The following is a 27,674-nucleotide window of genomic DNA, read 5'->3' as shown; positions in this document are numbered from 1 at the left end:
TAAAACTTTGTTTCTCACGTTGTCGTCGATGTTTATTCACGAACCCTGATCGGAGCATCGTGAGTGCCCCGCCCACTCCCGTCCTGCCCCGCCCACTTCCACCTCAACCAACAAGTTCCAACAAGAGTCGTATGTGAACGTAAACAATTCACGATATTGTAGTCAAAACATGCTAATGCTAAATGTCATGAAATGTTATTTTTAAATTTGTCAGGAAAAAAGGGCGGAGCCTCCTGTCTGTATTAGTATCCCTAAAGCTTTTTAGCTATTCGCAAAAAAATTGTGACAAACTAGCATTACCGAAAACCGTTGCGAAACATTAAATTTTTTTGTAAAATGAAAACATGTTTAAGTGAACGTTTGTACGTTAAAAACATATTCACGTAAACGTTTGTACGTTACAAACATCTTTACCTTAATGTTTGTACGTTGAAAACATATTTACGCAAACGTTTGTACGTTAAAAACATCTTAACATGAAAATTGTACGTTAACATCTTTTCATGATAGTTTGTACGTTAAACACATCTTTACGTGAAAGTTTGTACGTTAAAAACATCTTTATGCAAATGTTTGTACGTTAAAAACATCTTTACGTGAACATTTGTGCGATAAAAACATCTTTTATTCTTAAACATTTCTCAGGATACATGTTTGGTTACTTTGGCAAACATTCTAAAATGAAAATCTGGACGTTAGAAATAAATGTCGTAGAAAGACGCAGCGCCCCCTTGTGGCACTTCAAAATAAATCACTTGAACTGTATGTTGGCGATTTGGACGCCATTTTTAATTCTCTTATAATCACGATGAAAGTGACGTGACTTTTTCCGAAGAACTGGTTAAGATTAGGACTAAGATTTAACCTGTGTGTGTGTGTGTGTGTGTGTGTGTGTGCTGGTATTACTGATGTTGTGGGGACCTGCATCTGTTGACACAAAATAAAATAAAGTCCTCATCATTTAATTATGACATTTTAAGGTGAAAACATGTTTGTATGCTCTGGTTAAAGTTAGTTAAAGTTAGTGTTACTAGTTACTAGCTGTGGTTAAGTCCCCAGGACATGAATGTAAGTCAATGTAATGTCCTCTGTCATAAACACTGACCTTGTCGGGACCAGTCGACCTCATGGAGACCAAAACTTGGTCCTAATGACTGGTTAAGTTCAGGACTAACATTTGAATTTAAAGTTATTCATTAACCACAAACTGTGTGTGTGTGTGTGTGTGTGTGCGCGTCCGTCCAGAGGGCGGCGCTGCAGCGTCTGCACTTCTGAAACCTGACGCCCCCGACACACACACACACACACACACACGCACACCAGAGGAAGTGGGAGGGGCCAAGGAGGCGGAGTCGGAAGCGCAGCAGAGTCGGTCCGTCTTCTCTGCGGCTCCGCGGCTTCTCTTTCCTCCGCTCGGTTCTCGGTGTCTCGAGGAGCCGCAGCTTCGTGTTCCTCCGGCGGCAGCAAAGCAGCGGGTCTTCGGGCTCACGCGCGCACGGACTCGGCTCGGCTCGGTTCGGTTCGGCTCGGCTCTCATCGGCTCGGCTCCTCCTCCCTCCACCGCCGCGGTGGAAAAACCCGGACGGAGGCCCGAAGTGTGCGCTGCGCCTCCGCAGGCCTCCGGCACGGACTCCCGCTTTTCTCCCGGAAAATGGACGGATTCACCGGCAGCTTAGGTGAGTGACGGGCGCCGCTCGCGCCTCCGCGTTCACGCGGTCACCTGTCCGCGCGCACACGGACGGCGGGAGCCGCACGCGCCTCTGGCGGCTTTACACGTGTCACTGGTGTATTTATTAGCCGAGACTGTGCCCGCCCCTCTGGTGCACACAGGGCCACAAAAGCAAGTGCTCCTCCTGAACCCAGGTCTCCAGGTTCTGTTCGTATGCACTGAAGAGTAATCCGGTAATCTCTCTGCGTAATCCGATTACCTTCAGACGACTGTGTAGTTAGATAATATGTCGTCTAATCAGATTACCCACAGACAACAATCAGATTATCTGTAAACAACAGTATAGACAGATTACCTTTAGTCAAACCAGATTAATCTGATGACCTACATTCAGATCGGATCATGGTGTCTCCCTGCAGACTGCACTGTAATCTGATTACCTGCAGCCGACCGTACAATCAGATTACCTGCAGACTACAGCATAATCTGATTTAATGTAATAATATTGTCAACGGTGTATTCAGATTACTTGCAGACATCAGATTACTTGTTAATCAGATTACCTGCAGACTGCAGCATAATCTGATTACCTGCAGCCGACCGTACAATCAGATTACCTGCAGACGACAGCATAATCTGATTTAATGTAATAATATTGTCAACGGTGTATTCAGATTACTTGTTAATCGGATTACCTGCAGACTGCAGCATATTCAGATTAGGTGGAGACATGTCAATCAGGTGACCTGTCATCAAATAAGCACGTCTCGTTTAAAACTACAGTTTAATCAGATTAGCTGCAGATTGCAGCATAGTCGGATTACCTCAGATTACCCACACAGAACAATGTTACCAGATTACCTGCAGATGGCAGTACAACCTCATCACCTCGAGTCAGATCCTGACGGCTAATCTGATTACCTTTTATTCAGATCACGGTGTCCTTCTGCAAAGAGTGTGATCGGATTACCTGCAGTCAACTGTATAGTCTGATTATCTGAAGATAACAGTGTGATAATAATCCTGTAATCAGATTGTCCCCCTGCAGACTAAAGTGTATTCAGATTAACTGCAGACATCACCAGTATAATCAGATTACCTATAATCCCTTCCTGTTTTTCTATTCCGTGGTGAACACATGAAGGTTGCATGCTAACACTTTCACATGCTAACACTTTCATCTTTACGGCTTTAGCCAAATTCTTCACCTAACTACCCACAATGCAACTTCCTTAAAGGGACAGATAATCCGAGTTAGCATTGGACAGGAAGTACTGATCATTAACTTCTGATAGTGTGTACTTCTTTGTACTTTCTGTTATGTACGACTGAATACTGCAGTACTACTGAACAAAGGACACATTTTAGTCGAGAAAAATAAACTCATTCATTAATCAAGTAATGGAAAAATCCTCAATTATGATGTTAGTAGATTATTAATCCAACATTTATTGTAAGATAAATGGAATATATAATAATGACAGTATAATCAGATTACCTTCAGACTGCAGTATAATCAGATTACCTGCAGACAACGGTGTAATCAGATTGGCGTGTCCCAGTGTAATCAGATTAGCGTGTCCCCTGCAGATTACAGTGTAATCAGATTAGCGTGTTCTAGTGTAATCAGAGTAGCGTGTCCCATTGTAATCGGATTAGCTTGTCCCAGTATAATCAGATTAGCGTGTCCCCTGGAGATTACAGTGTAATCAGATTAGCGTGTTCTAGTGTAATCAGATTAGCGTGTTCTAGTGTAATCAGATTAGCGTGTCCCATTGTAATCGGATTAGCTTGTCCCAGTATAATCAGATTAGCGTGTCCCCTGCAGATTACAGTGTAATCAGATTAGCGTGTTCTAGTGTAATCAGATTAGCGTGTCCCATTGTAATCGGATTAGCTTGTCCCAGTATAATCAGATTAGCGTGTCCCCCTGCAGACAACGGTGTAATCGGATTAGCGTGTCCCAGTGTAATCAGATTAGCGTGTCCACAGTGTAATCAGATTAGCGTGTCCCAGTGTAATCAGATTAGCGTGTCCACAGTGTAATCAGATTAGCGTGTCCACAGTGTAATCAGATTAGCGTGTCCCAGTGTAATCAGATTAGCGTGTCCACAGTGTAATCAGATTAGCGTGTCCACAGTGTAATCAGATTAGCGTGTCCACAGTGTAATCAGATTAGCGTGTCCCCCTGCAGACGACAGCATGTCCGGCGCTAGCGTCTCGGACGTCAACGACCGCCTCTCGTCTCTGGAGCTGCGTGTCCAGCAGCAGGAGGACGAGTTGACCGTGATGAAGGCGGCGCTCGCCGACGTCCTCCGTCGTCTTGCGGCCTCAGAAGACGCCGCCGCGTCAGCGACCAAAAAACACGCAGGAAAAGGTACGAAGCTTTTGTTGTTGTTGTTGTTGTTGTTGTTGTTGTTGTTGTTGTTGTTTTTTATTGGGACTCTAAAGTTCTGCTGCCTGCAGGTGGTGCTGCACTGCGTGAAGCCTACTCCATGTCCTGTATCACTAACGGAGGAACGTCTGGACGTAAGCGTGACTCCGCCTCCGTGACCAGGAAGGAGACGCTGTCGTCCGCCGCCAAGAGGTAAAACCTGGAGATGAGGTCAAAGGTCAATTCTGCTTTTCCTTCACAGTTCCCCCGAACCAATCTGATTGGTTCGTCCCGTCCTCGTGGACGGTGATGTCACGGTGTGATTGAGTCGGTCCAGAACCAGGTCTTGAGTCTGTAGTGTGTCTCATCCTGATTTCGTCCACAGTGGAACGGAAAAGAAAAAAGATGCTCCTCGCTCTCAGATGGAGGAGATCCAGGAGGGGGAGGAGCCTCCTGTACCAAAGGACCTATCCCCATCTCCCTCCTCGCCCCACCCACCCCTGACCCCGCCCACCCCTCAGCCACACAGACCGACCCAGTCCGGTGACTCCAGTAAAGGCCACACCCCCCCAATCAAAAGGTTCCATTCTGACCTCTGAACTCTGTCAGTGTTTACTAACCCCGCCCCCTTCCCCCGCCCACAGTCCTCTTCTGCTCTATCCACACCCGGAACACCTGATTGGCTGAATTGGCCTGGTCCAGGTCATGTGGGTGGAGTCAGAGCAGGAGGAGCAGGACTGTGGCTCCGCCCACAGATCCAGGACTCTCCTGGTTCCTGTCTTTGCTTTGCTTTAAAAACTCTGGGCTGTTTGAACTCCTAACCTCCTGTCCTGGTCTCAGTCCTGGTCTCAGTCCTGGTCTCAGTCCTGGTCTCAGTCCTGGTCTCAGTCCTGGTCTCAGTCCTGGTCCTGGTCTAACCTGAGCTCTTCCTCTTCCTCCTCTTCCTCTGAGTCTCCTTCAGATCCAGGTCTTGATGATCTTGTGTCGACTCACTTTGTCTTTTTCAAAACGACTAATTTGTCTCTGCTTCAACCTTTAGCTTTAGCTTTAGCTTGACGCTAAAACCTTGCTAACTTCCTGTGTGTTTAATCTGCTAATTCATCTGTTAATCTGCTGAGTCATGAGTCATTGTTTCAGTGATAATAGAAACTAAACTGTGTGTGTGTGTGTGTTGTGTCTGTTGTGTGTGTGTCTCTGTGTTTCTGTGTCTGTTGTGTTTCTGTGTGTGTGTGTGTGTTTCTCTGCGTGTGTGTTGTGTTTCTGTGTGTGTGTGTGTGTCTGTTGTGTTTCTGTGTCTGTTCTCTGTCTGTGTGTGTGTGTCTCTGTGTTGTGTGTGTCTGTTGTGTGTGTGTCTCTGTGTGTATGTTGTGTGTGTCTGTTGTGTGTGTTGTGTCTCTGTTGTGTTGTGTGTTGTGTCTCTGTTGTGTTGTGTGTCTGTTTGTCTGTGTGTGTGTGTCGTGTGCGTCTGTTGTGTGTGTGTGTGTTGTGTTGTGTGTGTGTCTCTGTGTGTCTGATGTCTCTGTCTCTGTTGTGTGTCTGTTGTGTTGTGTGTGTGTGTCTGTTGTGTTGTGTGTGTGTCTGTTATGTGTCTGTTCTGTTGTGTTGTGTGTGGGTGTCTGCTGTGTGCGTCAGAGGAGTCAGTGTGAAGCGTTCCTCCTCCTCAGGTCTAGAACGTTCTCACAGTTCTTGGGAACCCTCTGAGGAGAACCGGAACAGACTGGTCAAAGCTGCGTCTACGTCCAAGCTGCTCGCAAAGGTGGTCAGGACGGCCGAGAGGTAACGACATGACCTCTGACCTCTGTGACCCTTCACAATAAAAGCTCAGCCAGGTGTTTTTATTCTGTTGTAACACTGTTGTGTTTGTGTGTCTGCAGACACAAAGACCCGGTGGTCAATCAAGGTAATTACACGCTCATCTTCATCATGGCCGACCTTAGTCTGCACCATCATCATCATCATCATCATCATCATGTGTAACAGCCAATAGGAATCCAGCAGAGCAGCCACCAGTTTCTCAGCTTTTATTTTGTCATGTTGATTTTTATGATTTCCTGTTGTTGTTGTTGTTGTTGTTGTTGTTGTTGTTGTTGTTGTTGACTGTGTCTTTGTCCCTGAGCAGCAAAAATGTCCACAAGAGAGAAAAACAGCCAAGCTGGTGAGTCTCCATCTGTTAGCAGGCTAATAACAAGCTAACAGGCTAAAACAAAAAAAGAGCTAACTGGCTAATAACAAGCTAACAGGCAAAAACAAAAAAAATAATTAACTGGCTAATAACAAGCTAACTGGCTAAAAAAAACCTGACAGGCTAATAAGCTAACAGGAGCTAACAGGCTAATTAACAGTTTCTGCTATCACGTTTTCTCTCTCTCTCTTTCTGCTTTACATCAGCCTCGCTCGCCCTCCTGCTCTCTCTCTCTTTCTTCGTGTTCAGGTCATGTGACACCTGACCTGTGGCTCCGCCTCTGATGTCATTTACTGCCATATAAGGTCAAACAGGTGTTGTTTTGTTTGTTTTTTTACCTTTGTGCTAAAACATTGTTAAAGGACCAATCAGTCGTAGGAATAGAAGCCCCGCCCACCAACCCAGTGTTTACATGTGATTGGCCACTGATGTCACATGACTGAAGGTCAAGTGGGGGGTGGGGGGGGGGTTAAAGAAAAGAAAAACACCTGCTTCACCTGCATGAGGTCATCACTGACTCACCTGTCTGTCTGTCTCTCACCTGTCTGTCTTTTGCCTCCTGATTGGTCAGTGTCTGTGATTGGTCCCTTAACTCCGCCCCCTGGCCGTGATTGACAGCTTATTGACGATGACGCTGTGATTTTGTGTCTCAGAGGCAAACCACATTAAGATGTTTATCCGCGGTCGTCCGGTCACGATGTTCATCCCCTCAGACGTCGACAGCTACGACGACGTTCGCACCGAGCTGCCGTCGGAACGCCTCAAACTGGAGTGGGTGTATCCTTCAGTCTGCAGACAGGGGGCGCTCTGAGCTGTGCTCACTTCCTGTTGAACTGTAGATGTAGACTTTTGTCGAATCAGAAAATAATAAAAACTTCAGTATTGATTTTGATTTAATACATTTAATTTTGAAAAATAAAAATGTTTATTAATAAAAATAAAATCCATGGAGCAGGTCATGAAAACCCTGTTAATGCCGTTTCCTTGACGATGAGCAGCTACGGTTACCGCGGCAGAGACTGCAGAGCTAACGTTTACCTGCTGCCGACCGGAGAGATCGTTTACTTCATCGCTTCTGTCGTTGTTCTGTTCAACTACGAAGAGCGAACGCAGAGACATTACCTCGGACACACGGACTGTGTCAAGTGGTGAGGAAACACTCACTCATTCATTCATTCACTCACTCACTCACTCACTTATTCATTCATTCATCACAGTCAGTTCATGTGAAAACGTCACTCTGTTCCAGGAAATTACAATGTTTACTTCCTGTTTCTGTTTTTCTGCTGTTGTTAAAGGGCAACGGCTATGAAAATTAGCATGAGCACTTACACCTATTAGCACTGCTGATGATAGCTGTTAAAGCTAATGGTAGCTAATGACAGACAAAGAATCTGGGCCAATAACAGGAAATAGCTGGGCTAGTAAGAGAATGCAGTGGGGCTCATAACAGATGAAGTAGCATAGAAAGTAGTAGGGCTATTAACAGAGAAAGTAGCTGGGCTAATAGAGCTAATGACAGAAAGTAGCAGGGCTAATAGAGAAAGTAGTAGGGCTAATGGCAGATAAAGTAGCTGGGCTGTTAACAGAGAAAGTAGCAGTGCTAATAACATAGGAAGTAGTAGGGCTCATTACAGATAAAGTAGCTGGGCTAATAGAGCTAATAACATAACAGATAAAGTAGCTGGACTAATAGAGCTAATAACATAACAGATAAAGTAGCAGGGCTAATAGAGCTAATAAAAAGCAGCCGTGCTAATAGTAGGGCTATTAACAGAGAAAGAAGCAGGGCTAATAATTGAGCTAATATCAGGAAAAAATAGCAGTGCTAATAACAGAAAGTAGCAGAGCTAATAGTAGCAGAGAGAAAATATGTCATATGTTTTTTTCTGTAAACAAACAATCGCGTTCTTGTTCCATTTAGTTTGCTGTGGTGGAAATGCACCTTTAATGATTTATTGCCACTAGAGGGCGTCTTCATCATTCCAGCCTTTTCTCTGACCTCGTGACTCATAACGGAACGTCGTGATGATTTTTGCGTCTTTTGTTTGTCCCTCAGCTTGGCCGTGCATCCCGATAAAATCCGTATCGCTACAGGACAGATCGCAGGAGTGGACAAGGACGGACGAGTAAGGACGCTCACGCGTTAGCGCTCACAAACCACGATAAACTGTTTACGATGTGCAGAAAATGTAACCGTGGTAACCGCTGTGTGTGTGTGTGTGTGTGTGTGTGTGTGTGTGTGTGTGTGCAGCCGCTGCAGCCTCACGTCCGTGTGTGGGACAGCGTCAGTCTGTCCACGCTGCAGGTCGTGGGTCTGGGGACGTTCGAGCGCGGCGTGGGCTCGTTGGCGTTCTCCAAAGCCGTGAGTATCGCTCACCCTCGCACTGTTGCATCATGGGAGTGTTGGCCCCGTCACTGAGCGCAGCGATGCGGTGCGTCTGTCGCCCCCTACAGGACTCGGGTCAGCACCTCAGCGTGATCGACGACTGTAACGATCACATGTTGACCGTCTGGGACTGGCACAAAAAGTCCAAAATCGCTGAAATCAAGGTGAGAACTTTTATACAACACTTTAATAACACTTTAATAACACGCTGTCCTTTCAAAATAAAAGACTCTTCTGACGCGTTTGTGTCGCAGACGACTAACGAGGTGGTTCTGGACGTCGAGTTCCACCCGACCGACCCCAACACCATCGTCACCTGTGGGAAGTCCCACATCTTCTTCTGGACCTGGACCGGATCCTCACTGGCTCGGAAACAGGGAATCTTTGGAGTAAGAACACGCTAACACGGCTCTGTAGTCCTGGTCTAAGTCTAGTCCTGGTCTAACAATGGTCTAATAGGCGTAACTCTGTAGTCCTGGTCTAAGTCTAGTCCTGGTCTAATAGGTGTTACTCTGTAGTCCTGGTCTAAGTCTAGTCCTGGTCTAACAATGGTCTAACAGGCGTAACTCTGTAGTCCTGGTCTAAGTCTCATCCTGGTCTAAATCTAGTCCTATGCCAAGTCTTCAATTGATGGAGCTCCAGTCCTGGACTAGGTTTAACCCTGGATGGTCTACTAATGTAGTTCTGGTCAGTTTCATACTGGTTCAGGCCTTTTCTGGTCTACCACTATACTCTTGGCCCAAGCCTAGTCCTGGTCTGGCTCTCTAGTCCTGGTCTATGGCTGGTCCTGATCTAACAGGTGTAATTTTGCAGTCCTGGTCTCAGTCTCATCCTTGTCTAGGTCTAGTCCCTACCAAATCAGTTTAACTCTATATATATCTATATTTCAGGTCTAAAATATAGTCCTAAACCAAGTCTAGCCTGGTTTGGTTCTAGGCTAAGTCTTGCTGTGCTGCAGTTGATCTAGGTCTAGTTCTGGGCTAGGTTTAATCCTGGTCTGTGCTTCTCTACTGCTGTAATTCTGGTCTGTTTGATACTGGTTGAGGCCTTGTTCTGGTCTACTCTATGCCCCTGGGCTAATCCTGGTCCTGGTCTAATCCTGGTCCTGGTCTAAATCCCTCTTTCTTGTTTTTTTCAGAAATACGAGAAGCCGAAGTTCATCCAGTGTCTGTCCTTCCTGAGCTCAGGAGACATTCTGACCGGAGACTCTGGAGGGATCCTGCTGGTCTGGACCAGGAACTCTGCTGACACACAGACTGGGAAGGGGCCCAAAGGTGAGGGGGGACCAGAACCAGATCATCAGTCAGGACCAGGACCAGATATCAGTCAGAATCAGGACCAGATCATCAGTCAGGACCAGGACCAGAGATCAGTCACGACCAGAACCAGAGATCAGTCAGGACCAGAACCAGATCATCAGTCAGTACCAGAACCAGAGATTAGTCAGGACCAGAACCAGATCATCAGTCAGTACCAGAACCAGAGATCAGTCAGGACCAGAACCAGAACTCAGTCAGAACCAGGACCAGAGATCAGTCAGAACCAAGACCAGAGATCACTCAGGACCAGAACCAGATCATCAGTCAGGACCAGAACCAGATCATCAGTCAGAACCAGAACCAGATAATCAGTCAGGACTAGAACTAGATCATCGGTCAGGACCAGAACCAGATCATCAGTCAGGACCAGAACCAGATCATCAGTCAGAACCAGAACCAGATAATCAGTCAGGACTAGAACCAGATCATCAGTCAGGACCAGAACCAGATCATCAGTCAGAACCAGAACCAGATCATCAGTCAGAACCAGAACCAGATAATCAGTCAGGACTAGAACTAGATCATCGGTCAGGACCAGAACCAGATCATCAGTCAGGACCAGAACCAGATCATCAGTCAGAACCAGAACCAGATAATCAGTCAGGACTAGAACCAGATCATCAGTCAGGACCAGAACCAGATCATCAGTCAGAACCAGAACCAGATAATCAGTCAGGACTAGAACTAGATCATCGGTCAGAACCAGGACCAGAGATCAGTCAGGACCATGTGATTCACAAAAACATACGTGTTGAGTAGAAACTTGAATTGTGTGTGTGTGTGTGTGTGTGTGTGTGTGTGTGTGTGTGTGTGTGTCTGTGTGTGTCTGTGTGTGTCTGTGTGTGTCTGTGTGTGTGTGTGTAGCGTTTCAGATCAGTCGACAGGTCAAAGGTCACGACGGCAGTGTTTACTGTATGTGTGAGATGAGGAGCGGAACTCTGCTGACGGGAGGAGGGAAAGACCGGAAAATCATTCTGTGGGATCATGAGCTGAGAGCGGAGCGGGACATCGAGGTTCAGACGGACACACACACACGCACATGCACACACACGCTACGCACACACATATATAACATGAATGTGTGTGTGTGTGTCCTCAGGTCCCAGATCAGTATGGAGCCATCAGGGCGGTGTCAGAGGGAAAAGGGGAGGAGTTTCTGGTCGGCACGTCTCGTAACTTCGTCCTGAGAGGAACGTTCAACGATGGCTTCCTGGTGGAAGTCCAGGTGAGGTCACATGATCACCTGTCACTCACCTGTGTGTGTTCTGTGGGAGGACGTCACCAACTCGTGCTGCGTTCAGGGACTGCGGGCCATAATTTGGTGGTGCATTCTGTGTTTACGTAACACAATGACGTGATGCGTTCAGGTTTCACGTAGCACAATGACGTGATGCGTTCATGGTCTGTAATATGATCTTGTGGTTCGTTTAGGGACTGCACGACATAATGTGACGTGTTCAGGGTTTGCGTAACAAATTTTGTGATGTGTTTGTGGTTTGTGCGATACAACGTGGTGCGTTTATGGACAGCGAGACATAGTGTCGTGGTGCGTTCAGGGTCTGCGTAACTGTCGTGGTGCGTTCAGGTTCTGCAACCTGATGTCGTGGTGTGTTCATGTTCTGCAACCTGATGTCGTGGTGTGTTCAGTGTCTGCGTAAGATTATACCCTGAAGTGGTCAGGCTCTGTCTAACATGATGTAGTGATGCGTTCAGGGTCTGTCTAACATGATGTGGTGATGCGTTCAGGGTCTGTCTAACTGGATGTCATGATGCGTTCAGGGTCTGTCTAACATGATGTGGTGATGTGTTCAGGGTCTGTCTAACCGGATGTTATGATGCATTCAAGGTCTGTCTAACGTGATGTCGTGATGTGTTCAGGGCCACACAGATGAACTGTGGGGTTTGGCGTCTCATCCGTCCAGAGCGATGTTTCTCACCTGTGCTCAGGATCGACACGTTTGTCTCTGGAACTCCAGCGATCACAGTCTGCAGTGGAGCCGCACTCTGGAGGTGTGTGTGTGTGTGTGTGTGTCTGTGTGTGTCTGTGTGTGTCTGTGTGTGTCTGTGAGTGTCTGTGTGTGTGTCAGTCAGACACAATGATTGACATGTTCTTGTCTCTCAGGAACACGGACACTGTGCAGACTTCCATCCCAGTGGAGCGGTGGTTGCTATAGGAACACACTCTGGAAAGTGAGTTCAGGTCATTTATCGATGTTGTTGTTGTTGTTGTTGTTGTTGTTTTTCATTTGACTGTGTGTGTGTGTGTGTGTCGGTCAGGTGGTACGTCCTGGACGCAGACACCACAGACCTGGTCGGTATCCACACCGACGGAAACGAGCAGCTGTCAGTGATGCGTTTCTCTGTGGGTGAGTCACGTTTAAACTGTTCCCCAGATCAGGTGAAAGACAGGAACTACATTTCCCATAATACATCTCTCTGTGTGTGTGTGTGTGTGTGTGTGTGTGTGTGTGTGTGTGTGTGTGTGTGTGTGCAGATGGGAGTCTGTTGGCTGTCGGCTCACACGATAACTTCATCTACTTGTACAACGTGTCAGAGCGAGGACGCAAGTACAGTCGCTACGGGAAGTGCACGGTGAGATGATGATGATGATGATGTCATTGATGATGATGATGATGATGTCATTGATGGTGATGATGATGACACAGTCGATGACGGCGTTTCTATTTCACAGGGTCATTCCAGTTACATCACTCATCTGGACTGGTCACCTGACAACAACTTCATCATGTCCAACTCTGGAGACTATGAGATCCTCTACTGTGAGTAATCTGATTACTAATCTCACTTTAGTAATCTGATTACTAATCTCACTTGAATAATCTGATTACTAATCTGAATTGAGTAATCTGATAACTAATCTCACCTGAATAATCTGATTACTAATCTCACCTGAGTAATCGGATTACTAATCTGAACTGAGTAATCGGATTACTGGACTAACATCTTTGATTCTAGACTAAAATGAGTAATCTGTGATGTAATAATCTGATTAATCTGTCATTTTACTACTGTGACTAGTCTGATACTAAATAATCTGATTACTAATCTCACCTGAGTAATCTGATTACTAGACTAACATCTTTGATTCTAAACTAAAATTAGTTCTCTGTGATGAAATAATCTGACTAATCTGTCACTTCATTGCTAATCGGATTAGTCCCACCCGACTAATCCGATTACTAGACTAACATCTGATTCTGAACTAAAATGAGTAATCTGTGATATTATAATCTGAGATACAAAATGATACAACATAATCTGATTACTGACCTGAGTAATCTGATTACCTCATACAAAACAAACTAGAGTAATCTCATTTAAACAAAACTGATGTTGATAATCTGATGCTAAAATAACCTGAGTTATCTGTGACTCTCAGATTATGTTAGCGCTCGTGGAGGTTCTGTGTCACATTGTGCTGGATTAGGAGATTATTATGTAATCTGATTGTGTGTGTGTGTATTAACAGATGTGTGTGTGTGTGTTTTCAGGGGACGTTCCAAACAGCTGTAAACTGATCAGAAATAAATCAGAGTGTAAAGACATCGACTGGGCGACTTTCACCTGTGTGCTGGGATACCACGTGTTTGGTGAGTGTGTGTGTGTGTGTGTGTGTGTGTGTGTGTGTGTGTGTGTGTGTGTGTGTGTGTGTGTGTGTGTCTGTGTGTGTGTGTGTGTGTGTGTGTGTGTGTGTGTGTGTGTGTGTGTGTGTGTGTGTGTGTGTGTGTGTGTGTGCGCGCGTGTGTGTGTGTGTGCGCGAGTTTGTTGTTTTACTTGCGGCATACTGAGGACCAGTGAGGGTTTTTAACCAACAAAGTGAGGTCATTTTTACAGAGTGAGGACATTTTGGTCGGTCCTCACTTTGTTTTCATTGAAATCACTTCCTTAGGTTGCTATAACATGCTATACTCAATTTGTCAAAAAATAAAGACGTCAAAGTATGGTTTGACGTTTTTGTCAAATTTTGGACCAAAAATTTTGGGTCAAATTTTTTTTTCTAATTTTGGACGACATAGTATAGTTTGACGTTTTTTGTCAAATTTTTGACAAAAAATTTTTGGTGAAATTTTTTTCTTCAAATTTTGGACGACATAGTACAGTTTGACGTTTTTGTCAAATTTTGGACAAAAGATTTAGGGTCAATTTTTTTTTCTAATTTTGGACAAAAAATTTTGGGTGAAATTTTTTTTTCTAATTTTGGACAAAAAATTTTGGGTGAAATTTTTTTTTCTAATTTTGGACGACAGTATAGTTTGACGTTTTTTGTCAAATTTTTGACAAAAAATTTTTGGTGAAATTTTTTTTCTAATTTTGGATGACATAGTATATATATAGTATGACGTTTTTGTCAAATTTTGGACCAAAAATTTTGGGTCAATTTTTTTTTCTAATTTTGGACGACATAGTATAGTATGACGTTTTTGTCAAATTTTGGACCAAAAATTTTGCGTCAAATTTTTTTCTTAAAATTTTGGACGACATAGTATAGTTTGACGTTTTTGTCAAATTTTAGACAAAAAAATTTTGGTGACATTTTTTTTTTAAATTTTTGACGACATAGTATATATAGTATGACGTTTTTGTCAAATTTTGGACCAAAAATTTTGGGTCAAATTTTGGACCAAAAATTTTGGACGACATAGTATATATAGTATGACATTTTTGTCCAATTTTGGACCAAACATTTTGGGTCAATTTTTTTTTTCAAATTTTGGACGACATGACGTTTTAGTCATATTTTGGACCAAACATTTTGGGTCAAATTTTTTTTCAAATTTTGGACGACATAGTATAGTGGGGCTCCACCTGCATACATTTTATGGTGCTGCAACCAGTAGTTCTTTATAGATGTCATTCATGAAGTAGATATTTGTAATTGTGTTGATTTATAAAGTGGAAATGCTGGTCCTCAGTATGCAGCAAGTACAAGAATGTGTGTGTGTGTGTAAAATCATACAAACCATAGAGAGTGAGGACATTTGTCTGGTCCTGTCTTCTTTAAAGGGCTTTTAAACGTGTGTGTGTGTGTGTGTGTTTAGGGGTGTGGCCTGAGGGCTCAGACGGCACAGACATCAACGCTTTGATCAGATCTCACAACAGGAAAGTGATCGCTCTCGCTGACGACTTCTGTAAAGTTCATCTGTTTGCTTACCCGTGTTCTACTCCCAAGGTGAGAGAGACACACACACACTCACATAAACACACACACAAACACACACAACCACACACACACCTACTCGTTGTTTTAACGTCGTTATTAACATTGTTTTAAAGTTATACTTAACGTTACATTGCATTATCATTGTTTTAACGTTGTTATTGTTATTTACGTTGTTTTAGTATTTTAAACGTTATCGTTGTTTTAAGGTCGTTATTAACGTTGTTTTAAAGTTATTAACATTGTTTTAACATTGTGATAAACATCGTTTAGACGTTGTTATTAACGTTATCAACGTTAACGTTATTATCAATGTTAACGTTGTTTTTAACATTTTAATGCTGTTTTTAACGTCGTCATTATCATTGTTTTAATGTTGTTTTAACATTGTTATAAACTTTATTAACGTTGTTTTAATGTTGCATTCCAACGTTTAAAAGTTATTAAGGTTTGACCGTGTTATTATCGTTGTTTTTAATATCGTTTTAAAAGTTCTTAACGTTTTAAAAGTTATCATTTGAATGTTATTAACGTTTTAACGTTGTTTTTAATGTTTTTAATGTACTTACTATCGTTGTTTTAACATTGTTATAAACGTCATTAGCGTTGTTATTAACGTTGTTTAAACATTGTTATAGACATTATTATCGTTGTTGTTAACGTTGTTTTAACGTGGTGTTCACAGGCTCCCAGTTATAAATACAGCGCTCACAGCAGTCATGTGACCAACGTCAGCTTCCTGTTTAACGACAGTCACCTGATCAGCACGGGGGGGAAGGACACCAGCATCATGCAGTGGCGTCTGGTCGAGAAGTCCTCGCTCTGTCTCAACGACGCCCATCTCTCTAACTCCGCCCCTCGCCGGGCGGACCCCATCTTTGCCACGCCCCCTCCCGCTCTTCCTCCTCCCACTACTGTCACACAACAACCTGATCCTCCCCCGACAGCCAACGGGACCCAAGAAACCTCACCAGAAACTCCGCCCCCCGCGGAGCTAGCCCCGCCCGCCTCAGAGTTAACCCCGCCTCACTCTGAGTGCACTCCGCCCCCTTCAGACAGCACCATCAGTTTGAAAGACAGTCTGGAGCCGAGCGACGACACGGCCACGCCCAGCGACGAGGGCCTGCCCCCCTTCACCCCCCCCTCATAGAGCCTCTGTGTGTGTGTGTGTGTGTGTGTGTGTGTGTGTGTGTGTGTGTGTGTGTGTGTGAGAGAGAGAGTGTTCTGGTACAGCTATCTTTGTGAGGACCAGAGCTATAAAACCTTCAGTCCAGTTCTTACATGATGCCACAGACTCGGGTCCTGACCGGGTCCTCGTCTGGTCCACGAAGACTCCTGACCGGGTCCACGAAGACTCGTAGACCAGGTTCTGACCGCGTCCTGGTCTGGTCCCCGAAGACTTGTAGACCGGGTCCACAAAGTCTCGTAGACCGGGTCCTGACCGGGTCCATGAAGACTCGTAGACCAGGTCCTGGTCTGGTCCACGAAGACTTGTAGACCGGGTCCACAAAGACTTGTAGACCGACTCCTGACCGGGTCCATGAAGACTCGTAGACCAGGTCCTGGTCTGGTCCACGAAGACTCGTAGACCAGAGTCCTGGTCTGGTCCCCGAAGACTCATTGACTGGGTCCTGGTCTGGTCCACAAAGACTTGTAGACCGGGTCCACAAAGACTTGTAGACCGGGTCCACAAAGACTCGTAGACTGGGTCCTGACCGGGTCCATGAAGACTCGTAGACCAGGTCCTGACCGGGTCCTGGTCTGGTCCACGAAGACTTGTAGACCGGGTCCTGACAGTTTAATCCGAGCTTCATTCAGAACCTCATAGAGAAAACGTCACTGTGAAGGTGTGATGGTTATCTGCGTAACCCCGGTTCTCTGAAAACAGGAAGTGGGCACAGTGAATTCAGCTGCTGACTTCCTGTGACATCACTTCCTGTGTTTATCTGTGGTCTCAGTGTAATGTTAGTGTTATGGTCCTCACAAGTATAGCAGTACAGGAGTGTGTGTGTGTGTGTGTGTCGGCGTACAGTCACACAGTTTATCTCATCAATCAGCTGTTCAAAACGTGTGATGTCACAGTTTGAAAGACCTGGAGGCGGGACTTAAGGCGTCTCCCGGGTAACGCAGGTGTAACAGGAAGTGAGGTCAGAGGAAACTTCAATGTCTTTCTTTTTAATCGTCTTTTTTCTCACGTGATATGAACGAGAAATGAATCGCGATCTTGTTTTAACTTTAAATTCTCAAAATGTTTAAAAAACTTTCTTTTTTCTTTTTTTTCTCTTACAAAAAAAAAACGCTGTCTCCTTTTCGTCCGTAAAAGGCTTTTAATGTGAAATATACAGGAAACCAAAGAATTAGGCGGTTTCTAAAATGATTCTCAACGACTCCCAGGATGCTTCATTCTTTCTTTTCTTTATCTTTGTTTTCTTTCTTTTTTTATTCTTCACCTGACGCAGGTGAGAATCAGTCACAGGAAGTGGAAGGAAGGATTGAGGTAACGTGAACAGGAAGTGACTGGAAAACCTCCAGAATAAAAGCTGTGACTGACGTGTTTTTAAAAATCCACAGAGGTGAATCAGAGTGAGACCTCCCCCTCTCTCTCTCACGCTCTCTCTGTATGTTTCTGTTGACCACTGGGGGGCAGCAGCGCCTCAGCTACACTGTAAAATCCAACGCTCGCATCTCAGCCAATCAGGCGACAGGAGGCGTGGTCCCGCGCCGTGATTGGCTGCGTCTCAGTGACTCATCGATGACTGCTGATTGTTCTCGTCAGGACCGTCTTCTTTTTCAAACGTCTGAATGTCGGGGTGGTGATGTCACTCCTGTGGGCGGGGCTTAGGGGATCAGGTGGTTTATTCATGAATTTTTTTTTTTGCCTTTTTAATACTCGTCTGTATTTCTTCATCTTTTCTAAGCTCTGACGACCTCGTCAGGTCGGGATTTACCTGGACGTTCAGGTGTGTGTGGGGGGGCGGGCGGGGGGGCGGGGTCATTGTTGTATGGGGTTGTATTTGGGGGCGGGACTTTGGTTGTTCCTGGTTTTAACGTGTTGAGTAACGACGATGTTCATGTGACTGTTTTGAGCCAATCATTTCTTCTCTCATGCATTCCTGTCAGCTGACGGACTGTAAGAGGACTTCAACAAAAAAATGCAAATAAATGTTTTCAAAACTGAACTCGGTTCCTGCTCTTGTTGCCACGGGAAAGGAAGGGGGCGGGGTTTAGGTTATACCACCTTAAACAATGTGGTGCTAGTTTGGGTCGTACCACCTTAAAAAGTGTGGTGGTAGTTTAGGTTATACCACCTTAAACAGAGGCTTTAATAGTTTGGGACATACCACCTTAAACAGAGACTAATCATTTGAGTTATACCACCTTAAACGGAGGGTGTAATAGTTTGGGACATACCACTTAAACAGAGACTAATCATTTGAGTTATACCACCTTAAACGGAGGGTATAATAGTTTGGGTTATACCACCTTAAACAGAGGCTTTAATAGTTTGGGACATACCACCTTAAACAGTGTGGCGGTAATTTGGGTTATACCAACTTAAACAATGTTGTGGTAGTTTGGGTCATACCACCTTAAACAATGTGGTGGTAGTTTTGGTTATACTACCTTAAACAATTTGGTAGTTTGGGTTATACCACCTTAAACAGAGGCTTTAATAGTTTGGGCTATACCACCTTAAACAATGTGGTGGTAGTTTAGGTTATACTACCTTAAACAATTTGGTAGTTTGGGTTATACCACCTTAAACAGAGGCTTTATTAGTTTGGGTTATACCACCTTAAACAGTGTGGAGGTAATTTGGGTTATACCACCTTAAACAAATGTGGTGGTAGTTTGGGTTATACCACCTTAAACAATGTGGTAGTTTGGGTTATACCACCTTAAACGGAGACTGTACTAGTTATACCACCTTAAACAGAGATCGTGGTAGTTTGGGACATACCACCTTAAACAGTGTGGTGGTAATTTGGGTCATACCACCTTAAACAATGTGGTGGTAGTTTTGGTTACACTACCTTAAACAATTTGGTAGTTTGGGTTATACCACCTTAAACAGAGGCTTTAATAGTTTTGGCTATACCACCTCAAACAATGTGGTGGTAGTTTAGGTTATGCCACCTTTAACAATGTGGTAGTTTGGGTTATACCACCTTAAACAGAGGCTTTAATAGTTTGGGTTATACCACCTTAAACAATGTGGTAGTTTGGGTTATACCACCTTAAACATAGTCTTTAATAGTTTGGGTTATACCACCTTAAACAGTGTGGAGGTAGTTTGGGTCATACCACCTAAAACAATGTGGTGATAGTTTGGGTTATACCACCTTAAACAGAGGCTGATCAACGATTGGTTGGTAGTTGAGTTGTTCAGGGTCAGTACATTCATCACATTTCTGTCTCCATGGAAACAGGGTTCAGTGACACTGTGTGTGTGTGTGTTCATCACCTTCTGCTCTGTGACTAAAATCTGCTTCTGCTCCTAAAACTGTGTAATGATGATGATGAAGATGATGATGATGATGATGAAGATGATGATGATGATGATGATGATGATGATGATGATGATGACATCATCTGCAGCTACTTCCTGTTCTGTTGTTTTTAGTCGTCGTGTTTAATAGAATAAAATAAACATCAGTTTTTCGCACACGTGCAGAACAAATAGAGTTTTTACGATAACAACAGGTTTCACGCTTTGAAGTGGAGGCTAGGCTCCGCCCACATCGACCTTATAACTAAACCAATGAAGAACAAGTACTTCCTCGTACACACTGCACCTGCACACTGCCGCCACCTACTGGAACGGAGTGCGAGGTCAAGTTGACCGTTGAGACGTTTGATCGTACAAATACGACGATATTTCTGCGATTTCACTCATTTGGAAGGAAATTAATATTTTTTAATTGAACGTGTGTGTGTGTGTGTGTGTGTGTTCTTGTACTTGCGGCATACTGAGGACCTCACTTTGTCAGCACTTTTACCCGGTCCTCAGAAGGTGGTAAGTACAAGAATGTGTGTGTGTGTGTCTGTGTGTGTGTGTGTGTCTGTGTGTGTGTGTGTCTGTGTGTGTGTCGCTTGGGGTTTTTGTTCTGTGTACATTTGAAAACTAATAAAACTGAAGTCATTAAAAAAGAAGTCAGCAGCAAACACACACACACACACAACAGACGTGTGTGTGTGTGTGTGTGTGTGTGTGTGTGTGTGTGTCTGTGTGTGTGTGTGTGTGTGTGTGTGTGTGTGTGCAGTTGAGAACAGATAATCCTCCATAATCCAGCAATATGAGACGGATCATGGAGAGGTTCAGGATTCATTAACACACACACACACACACACACACACACACACACACACACACACAGGAAGCTCCGCCCTCATTAACATAATAACATCATACACATTTTTTTTCAGTTAACATTTATCTATTCATGTATTTACATATATCTACACACACAACATGTTTATAACATTTATACATGTATCTCTGTGTGTGTTTTTGTGTGTCTGTGTGTGTGTGTGTGTGTGTGTGTGTGTGTGTGTGTGTGTGTGTGTGTGTGTGTGTCATTGTCACTCCAGCTCGTCCTTCGACGCTCTAACAAAACAAATGTTCCCACACTTCCATTTCCTGCTAAGTCTGTCGTTGCCGTAGAAACCGGAGGTGTCCATTTACACCAGGAGGGGAGGGGGGAGGTGAGGGGGCGGGGTCATAAAAACTTCAGCCTGATGACACAATGAACTCACTGGTTCACACACACACACACACAAGAAGTCATGGTGTAATATAGTGTAGATTATTGTGATGATTGTGATGATTAGTTTCTAAAAGCTAAGATGACCCGCGGTCGTTAGTAGGGTTGAAGGACTGTTGTCGGTTGGTAGAGTTGAAGGACTGTTGTCGGTTGACGGAGTTGAAGGACTGTTGTCGGTTGACGGAGTTGAAGGACTGCGGTCGGTTGACAGAGTTGAAGGACTGTTGTCGGTTGACGGAGTTGAAGGACTGCGGTCGGTTGACAGAGTTGAAGGACTGTTGTCGGTTGACGGAGTTGAAGGACTGCGGTCGGTTGACAGAGTTGAAGGACTGTGGTCGGTTGGTAGAGTTGATGGACTGCGGTCGGTTGGTAGAGTTGAAGGACTGTTGTCGGTTGACGGAGTTGAAGGACTGTTGTCGGTTGACGGAGTTGAAGGACTGTTGTCGGTTGGTAGAGTTGAAGGACTGTTGTCGGTTGACGGAGTTGAAGGACTGTTGTCGGTTGACGGAGTTGAAGGACTGTGGTCGGTTGACAGAGTTGAAGGACTGTTGTCGGTTGACGGAGTTGAAGGACTGCGGTCGGTTGACAGAGTTGAAGGACTGTTGTCGGTTGACGGAGTTGAAGGACTGCGGTCGGTTGACAGAGTTGAAGGACTGTGGTCGGTTGGTAGAGTTGAAGGACTGTGGTCGGTTGGCGGAGTTGAAGGACTGCGGTCGGTTGACGGAGTTGAAGGACTGCGGTCGGTTGACAGAGTTGAAGGACTGTTGTCGGTTGACGGAGTTGAAGGACTGTGGTCGGTTGGTAGAGTTGATGGACTGCGGTCGGTTGATAGAGTTGAAGGACTGTGGTCGGTTGGTAGAGTTGATGGACTGCGGTCGGTTGATAGAGTTGAAGGACTGTGGTCGGTTGGTAGAGTTGAAGGACTGCGGTCGGTTGACAGAGTTGAAGGACTGTTGTCGGTTGACGGAGTTGAAGGACTGTGGTCGGTTGGTAGAGTTGATGGACTGCGGTCGGTTGGTAGAGTTGAAGGACTGTGGTCGGTTGGTAGAGTTGATGGACTGCGGTCGGTTGATAGAGTTGAAGGACTGCGGTCGGTTGGTAGAGTTGAAGGACTGCGGTCGGTTGACAGAGTTTAAGGACTGCGGTCGGTTGACAGAGTTTAAGGACTGCGGTCGGTTGGTCGAGTTTAAGGACTGCGGTCGGTTGACAGTGTTGAAGGACTGCGGTCAGTTGATGAAGTCGGCGGATTGCGGTCAGTTGATGAAGTCGGCGGACAGGGTGTGACTACAGCGCTCAGAACGCACCTTGAGCTCGTGGTAACACTGGACGAAGCTGTGGTAGATGAAGGTGATGGGCAGCGCGAGCAACACGATGCCACTGACCACGCAGAGGCCGCCCAACACACGTCCGGCCACCGTCACGGGATACATGTCGCCGTAGCCCACCGTCGTCATGGAGATGATGACCCACCAGCAGGCGGCGGGAATGCTGGCGTAGTCCTGGTTTCCATTCTCCAGGTCCAGTCCGTGCTCCAGCAGCTGGGCGAGCGCGCTGAATATCGCCATGGCGACGCAGATGAAGACCAGCAGCATCACCATCTCGCGGTAGCAGCGCCGCAGCGTCAGGCCGAGCGTCTGCAGGCCCAGGAAGTGACGCGCCAGCTTGATCACCCAGAAGATCCGCATGATGCGCAAGACTCGCAGCGTGACGCCGGCGCGCTGCAGCTGGGAGTTTTCCCCCGTCAGGGACGTCACGGTAACGGACACGTAGTACGGCGCGATCACCAACAGGTCGATAATGTTCAGAGGGCGACAGACGAACTCACACTTATTGCGAGACACGAGGAAACGGACGATGCACTCGGCCGTGAACCAACCGATGCAGACAGCTTCGATGACCCTGCGGGAGAGACAGGGAACCCAGGACCAATCACAACAAAGCAAGTAACCAATGAGCCAATAAGATGCAAGGCATGAACTGATGTCTTACCTGTGCTGGTCCAGGGTCTCCGCAGACATCCAGTCCGGTAAGGTGCTGGCGCACAGCATCACCATGGAAACCACCACAAAGAGCACCGACACCGAGGCGAGGATCTGCGCCGCCACAGACGACGTGGGTTCCTCGAACGTTCTCCTCATCCTCTCCAGCCAAAGGCTCCGGGGCTCGTCGGCGCTCCGCGGCGCCTCCTCCGGGAAGAAGTGGACGAAGCAGTCGGACATGCGGTCGTCGAGGCGGCGCTGGCAGCACGGCTGCAGGTCGGCGCTCTCCAGGCCCCAGTACAGCATCTCGTTGTAGAAGGACAGCTCGCACATGTGCGGCACGAAGCGAAGCTTCCCGTGCTGCAGGTAGAGCATGATGAAGCTGAACGCCTCCGAGTGCCGGTCGAAGAAAAACTCGTTGCTGTCGCGGTCGTAGTCGTCGCAGAGTTCCAGGAGTTCGCTCTCCGACACGCAGCGGTGAAGGCGACTGAGGCGACTGAGCGGGAGGCGCTTCATCGTCTCCGACGAGAGCGAAAACCTGCGGCCGCCGACGTTCAGCGTGCAGCAGGTGTTAGCGAACTTCATCTTCACGTCAGTCAGAAACTGATCCCGAACTTCATCTAAACTGATCCCGAACTTCTTCTAAACTGATCCCGAACTTTCGCTACACTGATCCCAAACTTCGTCTTCTTTTTAGTCAAAAACTGATCCCGAACTTCGACTTAACTGATCCTGAACTTCGTCTTCTTTTAAGTCAAACGCTGATCCTGAACTTTCGCTACACTGATCCCGAACTTTCGCTACACTGATCCCAAACTTCGTCTTCTTTAAAGTCAAAAACTGATCCCGAACTTCGACTTAACTGATCCCGAACTTCGTCTTCTTTTCAGTCAAACTCTGATCCCGAACATGAGCTCCAGAACAACTGTTCTATTCCGTCAGGTTTCTTTTTTTCGTAGAGCCGCAGACGTCGTAGATTGTTTCCGTTGACGATCTTTTGTTCGTAATTGTTGAATCAGTTTCTGTGAAATGTCGTTTCAACGTCTGCAGATCAGAGAGGTTTTGTCTTCATTTGAGACTCATCGTCTCATCGAGAACTGAAGAAATAAAAGAAACGACAGTGAAGCTCAGACACACACACACACACGCACACACACACACGCACGCTCACACTCACACTCACAAACACACAGACACTTTAAAACTCACCATTAAAGCGTCAGATCATCGTCTTCACACTGAAATCAGTCGACGTGAATCAGATCAGAGTGAAGAGCAGCTTCTTCTTCTTCTCTTCTCTTCTTCTCTTCTCTTCTCTTCCTCTCTTCTCCTCTTCCTCCTCCTCTGTGATTCTTTTTCTTCACTTTATGTTAATTTCAGGTGAAAACCAGTCAAACAGCGCCCTCTGCTGGTTCACCTCTGTCCTTCACTACATCGATTATTATTCTTTTTTTTTTAAATCTTATGCAACTGAAGGCTTTAAAAAAATAATCAGTTTAAATCAACAGAAAATTTAACAACAGTGAATAAAGAAGATTTAATATAAAAAATAATAGATTTAAATATTTAAAAATGAAAATGTTTCCTCTTCATGTTCAAGTGTCAGCAGCTCCATGATGCTTCATTCATTCATTCATTCATCGTCACATTCATGAACATCTGCTACGACGCTAACACCACAGGTTAGCAGCTACGACACACACAACTATCTACGTTAGTTAGCAACTATGTAGCTATACAAGCTAGTTAGCAACGATATTTTTATCTAAACTAGTTAGCAACTAACTATCTAGTTAGCAACAACAATGATATATGTGTCTAAGCTATTTAGTAATGATATATCTAAGTGAGTTATCCAACTTGGTACCCATCTAAGCTATCTTAGATAGATAGCTAACTAGCGTGGATACATAGTTGTCTATCTAGATATCTATCACAGCTAGTTAGCAATTATGTGCTATCTAAGCTAGTTAGCAATTATGTAGCTATCTAAGCTAGTTCGCAACTATGTAGCTATGTAAGCTAGTTCACAACTATGTACCTATCTAAGCTAGTTAGTAACTATATATGTATCTAAGCTAGTTAGCAACTAACTATCTAGTTAGCAATGATATATGTATCTAAGCTAGTTCTAAAAAATATATCTATATAAGCTAGATTGCCAACTAGGCATCCATTTAAGCTAACTATCTTATATAGATAGCTAACTAGCTAAGATACCTAGTTGTCTAACTAGGTATCTACCTAAGCTAGTTAGCCATGTATGTATGTTTTTAATCAAAAGGATCAGATCTTTACATTCTCACATCATCGTAACTTTATTTACAGAACAAACAAACAACAACAAACAACATGTCTGACACAACACAAAAAAACACCACAGTATGTCCAGCAGCTGCTGTTACCACGACAACAGAGCAGCTGAGTGAGTGACAGCTGTCAGAGCTGAGTCTGCACATAAACACAGGCTGCTCTCTCATTGGCCCGGCAGCTCCATGCTGCCGTGCTCTCATTGGACGATCCGTGTGGTGGTCAGTGAGGTAGGTGTGGTCGTGCCGCAGCGCGTCACAGGAAGTGGGCGTCTCTATTGGCTCGACGAGAGCGGAAACGGATCTCAGAGAGTTTTGAGTTGATGCCGGAGCCGATAACTCCTTTCTTAGCGAGAGGAAACCGAGCCAAGATGGCGTCTGCGGAGGAGAGAGAGAGAGACAATCAGAGAGACAGCAGATTAAAGTGACAGTCTGTACTGCGTCTGTACTGCATCTGTCACTGTGTCTGTACTGCGTCTGTCACTGTCTGTACTGTGTATATACTGCGTCTGTCACTGTCTGTACTGTGTCTGTACTGCGCCTCTCACTGTGTCTGTACTGCGTCTGTCAATGTGTCTGTACTGCGTCTGTCCCTGTGTCTGTATTGCGTATCTCACTGTGTCTGTACTGCGTCTGTCACTGTCTGTACTGCGTCTGTCTGTCACTGTCTGTACAGTGCCTGTTACTGTGTCTGTACAGTGCCTGTCACTGTGTCTGTACTGCGCCTGTCACTGTGTCTGTACTGCATCTGTCACTGTCTGTACTGCCTCTGTCACTGTGTCTGTACTGCCTCTGTCACTGTGTCTGTACTGCGTCTGTCACTGTGTCTGTACTGCGTCTGTCACTGTCTGTACTGCGTCAGTCACTGTAAGTACTGCGTCTGTCACTGCGTCTGTATTGCGTCTGTCACTGTGTCTGTACTGCGTCTGTCACTGTCTGTACTGCGTCTGTACTGCGTCTGTCACTGTGTCTGTACTGCGTCTGTCACTGTGTCTGTACGGCATCTGTCATTGTGTCTGTCACTGTCTGTACTGTGTCTGTCACTGTGTCTGTCACTGTGTCTGTACTGCGTCTGTCATTGTGTCTGTACTGCGTCTGTCACTGCGTCTGTACGGCGTCTGTCATTGTGTCTGTACTGCGTCTGTCACTGTCTGTACTGTGTCTGTACTGCGTCTGTCACTGCGTCTGTCACTGTGTCTGTACTGCGTCTGTCACTGTCTGTGCTGCGTCTGTCACTGTGTCTGTCACTGTCTGTACTGCGTCTGTCACTGCGTCCACTTACTGAATATGGCGTTGATCTTGTGCGGATCGAGCGCGCTCCTCTGTGGGTGGAAGGCGGGCCGGCGACTCCGCCCACCTCTCAGGTTACTGTTCATCAGCGTGTTCATATCAAACACACCCAGCAGCAGCGTCCGAGCCATGGCGGTGGGAGACTGCGCCTGATTGGCCGCCTGCCACGAGCGTAGATCGCAGAGGACGCCGGAGCCCGGATACACCTCCACCTGACTCACCTGGACAGGACAGAGAGATGATGTCATCAGAGGTCAGAGTGATGATGTCACAGAGGTCAGAGTGATGATGTCACAGAGGTCAGAGTGATGATGTCACAGAGTGATGATGTCACAGAGTGATGATGTCACAGAGCGATGATGTCACAGAGTGATGATGTCACAGAGCGATGATGTCACAGAGCGTCCTCCTCACCTGTCCAGGTACGTCTCCGGCCGTGCACTGGCTCTCGGAGCAGCTCCTCCTCAGCTCCTCCATGTCCGTCTGGCTGCAGAGCGGCGCCTCCTCGCCCATGTGACTGGCCACGCCCACGTGGGCTCCTCCAGGCTCCTCCTCCTCGTCCCACGACAGTTCGCCGCTCAGCTCCTCCTGCAGCTGCTGCACCTGCGCCTGAGGGCTGAACTCGTCCTGATTGGCTGCAGAGTGGTGTTGATACGCAGGGTAAGCGTCGCTGCCGCCCGTTGCCGCGGAGACGGGGTGGTGACTGTTGATCTGACCTAAGGTCTGCCACATGGTGGACAGCAGCGCAGGGATTTCTGGGAGATAAGAACAGGAAGAGGAGGTGACGTGTTCGGCTGCTCTGCTCTGCGATTGGCCGGCCGTGGTCACGTGACTCACCGTGGACCAGCATGCTCTTCAGTCTCTGGTTGTCGGCTGACAGCTCGGCTCGCTCTCTCTCCAGCTCTCGGACCCTCGACCGCAGGAAGTGGAGCTCGGCGACGTGTGATGACATCAGAGCTCCTGAGTCACATGACTCCACCTTCACCACCTGAACACAGAGGTTACAATACTGTTTACATTCACACTGCACACCTGTACATGTGTATACTTGTGTATATATACACTATACTTGTGTATATGTACACTATACTTGTGTATATGTACACTTTACACATATATACTTGTGTATATGTACACTCTACTTGTGTATATGTATTTTATACTTGTGTATATGTACTTTATACACATATATACTTGTGTATATGTACATTATACACAT

At 45.8% G+C, this 27,674-nt stretch overlaps 2 protein-coding genes across 2 annotated transcripts; one reads left to right on the top strand and one right to left on the bottom strand.

Moving 5' to 3' along the window:
- Nucleotides 1-1,469: 1,469 nt before the first annotated feature.
- eml4 (EMAP like 4) lies at nt 1,470-16,272 on the top strand. Its single transcript, XM_083897162.1, has 24 exons — nt 1,470-1,676; nt 3,864-4,046; nt 4,136-4,256; nt 4,429-4,623; nt 5,676-5,819; nt 5,918-5,943; nt 6,163-6,198; nt 6,879-7,002; nt 7,224-7,373; nt 8,285-8,354; nt 8,480-8,590; nt 8,683-8,778; nt 8,869-9,003; nt 9,753-9,888; nt 10,798-10,946; nt 11,033-11,158; nt 11,812-11,943; nt 12,056-12,123; nt 12,211-12,299; nt 12,428-12,525; nt 12,626-12,713; nt 13,446-13,544; nt 14,994-15,124; nt 15,798-16,272. The coding sequence occupies exons 1-24, from the start codon at nt 1,652-1,654 to the stop codon at nt 16,260-16,262; spliced, it is 2,997 nt and encodes a 998-aa protein (XP_083753288.1). The 5' UTR covers nt 1,470-1,651; the 3' UTR covers nt 16,263-16,272.
- A 5,858-nt stretch (nt 16,273-22,130) lies between these two features.
- Nucleotides 22,131-23,441, bottom strand: LOC310933916 (voltage-gated potassium channel regulatory subunit KCNG3-like; the record flags this gene model as incomplete). Its single annotated transcript, XM_083897486.1, has 2 exons — nt 22,131-22,776; nt 22,867-23,441. The coding sequence occupies 2 exons, from the start codon at nt 23,439-23,441 to the stop codon at nt 22,131-22,133; spliced, it is 1,221 nt and encodes a 406-aa protein (XP_083753612.1).
- Between the last annotated feature and the right edge of the window lie 4,233 nt (nt 23,442-27,674).

The sequence above is a fragment of the Microchirus variegatus genome (genome assembly GCF_963457635.1).
Source record: "Microchirus variegatus genome assembly, chromosome: 11".
Taxonomy (NCBI): domain Eukaryota; kingdom Metazoa; phylum Chordata; class Actinopteri; order Pleuronectiformes; family Soleidae; genus Microchirus; species Microchirus variegatus.
The sequence above is the reverse complement of the archived record's forward strand: the minus strand, read 5'-3'. Positions and strand labels throughout refer to the sequence as shown.